The following is a 1,857-nucleotide window of genomic DNA, read 5'->3' as shown; positions in this document are numbered from 1 at the left end:
AATTAAAATTAAAAAAGAATAATTAATTACTATTATATTTAGAGAAACGCACCCCAACCTTAAACCACAAAAATTCTTACACAAACTTATCATAATCACATCCTTAACATAAGTCCAATTACCATCACATATTATTCATGTTAAATCTTGTTTATTTAAAAAGATGGATGCTATAGGTATAGGTCAGTGGTATGAAAACAAGCTTAGCATGCACAGAACCATGAGTAAAATGTTTAGAGTAAAAGACACAGGAGAGAGAGAGTGAGGTATGAAAAAGAAATACTGTTGAATGAAAGAGAGAGAGGAGAGAGAGAGAGAGAGAGAGAGAGAGAGAGAGAGAGAGAGAGAGAGAGAAAATCTGGCATATTCAAGATAATATGGCCATAGAAATGATGTAAATATATCATCAGTAATAATATATGAAATTTTAACAAAAAGAAAAAAAAGGAAAAGTTACAAGAGTAGAAGGGATAAGAATGAGAGGGAGAGAGAAATACACAAGAATTTTATACACATGTACAGGTATTTAAGGTAGTTTTCTAAATCATTTCAACTGAGCATTACTGTTTGTAATGCAACTCATTGAGACAGTGTCAATCTTTTGGTCATTTCTCATCACCTGACAGGCAGTGAAAAAAACTCACTATGTCTAATGCAACTGCAGTGACAGGATTTATCCTTGTTGGGTTCTCTGATGTCCAGGAGCTTCAGACTTTGTGTGGAGTGCTCTTCCTGGTGATGTACCTGGCAGTCCTAATGACTAATCTCCTCATCATCACTCTCATCACCCTGGACCTGAGGCTCCAAACACCCATGTACTTCTTCCTGAAGAATTTGTCCCTGTTGGATGTCTTCCTTGTGTCAGTCCCAATCCCCAATTTCATTGTCAATAGCCTAACTCATAACAGCTCCATTTCAATACTAGGCTGTGCCCTCCAGATACTTTTAATGACTTCGTTCTCAGGAGGAGAAGTATTTGTCCTGACTGCCATGTCCTATGACCGCTATGTAGCCATCTGCTGTCCCCTGCACTATGAGGCCATCATGACTGGAGGTGCCTGTGTGTTGATGGTGGGCTTTTCCTGGGCCACTGGGTTATTCGTTGGAGCTATATACACAGCTAGTACATTTTCCATGCCTCTCCGTGGCTCCAATGTGATTCCGCAGTTTTTCTGTGACATTCCTTCAATACTGAGGATTTCCTGCTCTGGTACACTGGTGGTCATTTATACAAGTATTGGAATTGGCATGTGTCTAGGCATGTCATGTGTCATCTGTGTTGTGATCTCTTACTTTTACATTTTCTCCACTGTGCTGAAGATTCCTACTGCTAAAGGTCAGTCCAAAGCCTTTGCCACCTGCCTGCCCCACCTCATTGTTTTCACTATTTTTGTTGTAACTGCTTGTTTTGTTTATCTGAAGACATCATTTAATTCTCCAATAACCGACAGGCTGTTGGCTTTGATATACACTGTGCTGCCTCCAGCCCTTAATCCTGTGATCTACAGCTTGAAGAATGCTGATGTCAAATGTGCTCTGAGGAGATTGCTACAAAATGTCTTTTCAAGGGCCTCACTCCATTTAACCCTGGAAAGGGTTTTATAAACTCACTCTGTCTGACAAGTTGCAACAAAGTTTTAAAATCTTTATCTTTAGAAAGATTATAGCCGATTCTCACAGTATTAAGCACTCATGAGGTTAGCTGATACTTGATTTTTATCAAGTCCTAGTATGGAGTCACTGTTTTGTTTTGCTTTTTTTCTTTTCTTCTTTTACAAAGCCTTGCTAATTCAGATCTATAACTCTCTAAAATGATTGTTTTTTCAGTTTACATTGTTATTAATTATGAGTGATGTG

General features: G+C 38.4%; 1 protein-coding gene across 1 annotated transcript; it reads left to right on the top strand.

Annotated features, from left to right (window-relative positions):
* The first annotated feature begins 645 nt into the window (after positions 1–645).
* Positions 646–1,605, top strand: LOC103729798 (olfactory receptor 14A2-like). Its single transcript, XM_008827868.1, has one exon. The coding sequence runs from the start codon at positions 646–648 to the stop codon at positions 1,603–1,605; it is 960 nt and encodes a 319-aa protein (XP_008826090.1).
* The last annotated feature ends 252 nt before the right edge of the window (positions 1,606–1,857 follow it).

This window comes from Nannospalax galili, unplaced genomic scaffold (genome assembly GCF_000622305.1).
Source record: "Nannospalax galili isolate Female #2095 unplaced genomic scaffold, S.galili_v1.0 scaffold4393, whole genome shotgun sequence".
In the NCBI taxonomy this organism is placed as follows: domain Eukaryota; kingdom Metazoa; phylum Chordata; class Mammalia; order Rodentia; family Spalacidae; genus Nannospalax; species Nannospalax galili.
This window is presented reverse-complemented; position numbering and strand designations above follow the sequence as displayed.

Bases quoted from the DNA above. Each gene is read 5' to 3' on its own strand.
- LOC103729798 (XM_008827868.1), top strand. From the start codon at position 646: ATGTCTAATGCAACTGCAGTGACAGGATTTATCCTTGTTGGGTTCTCT.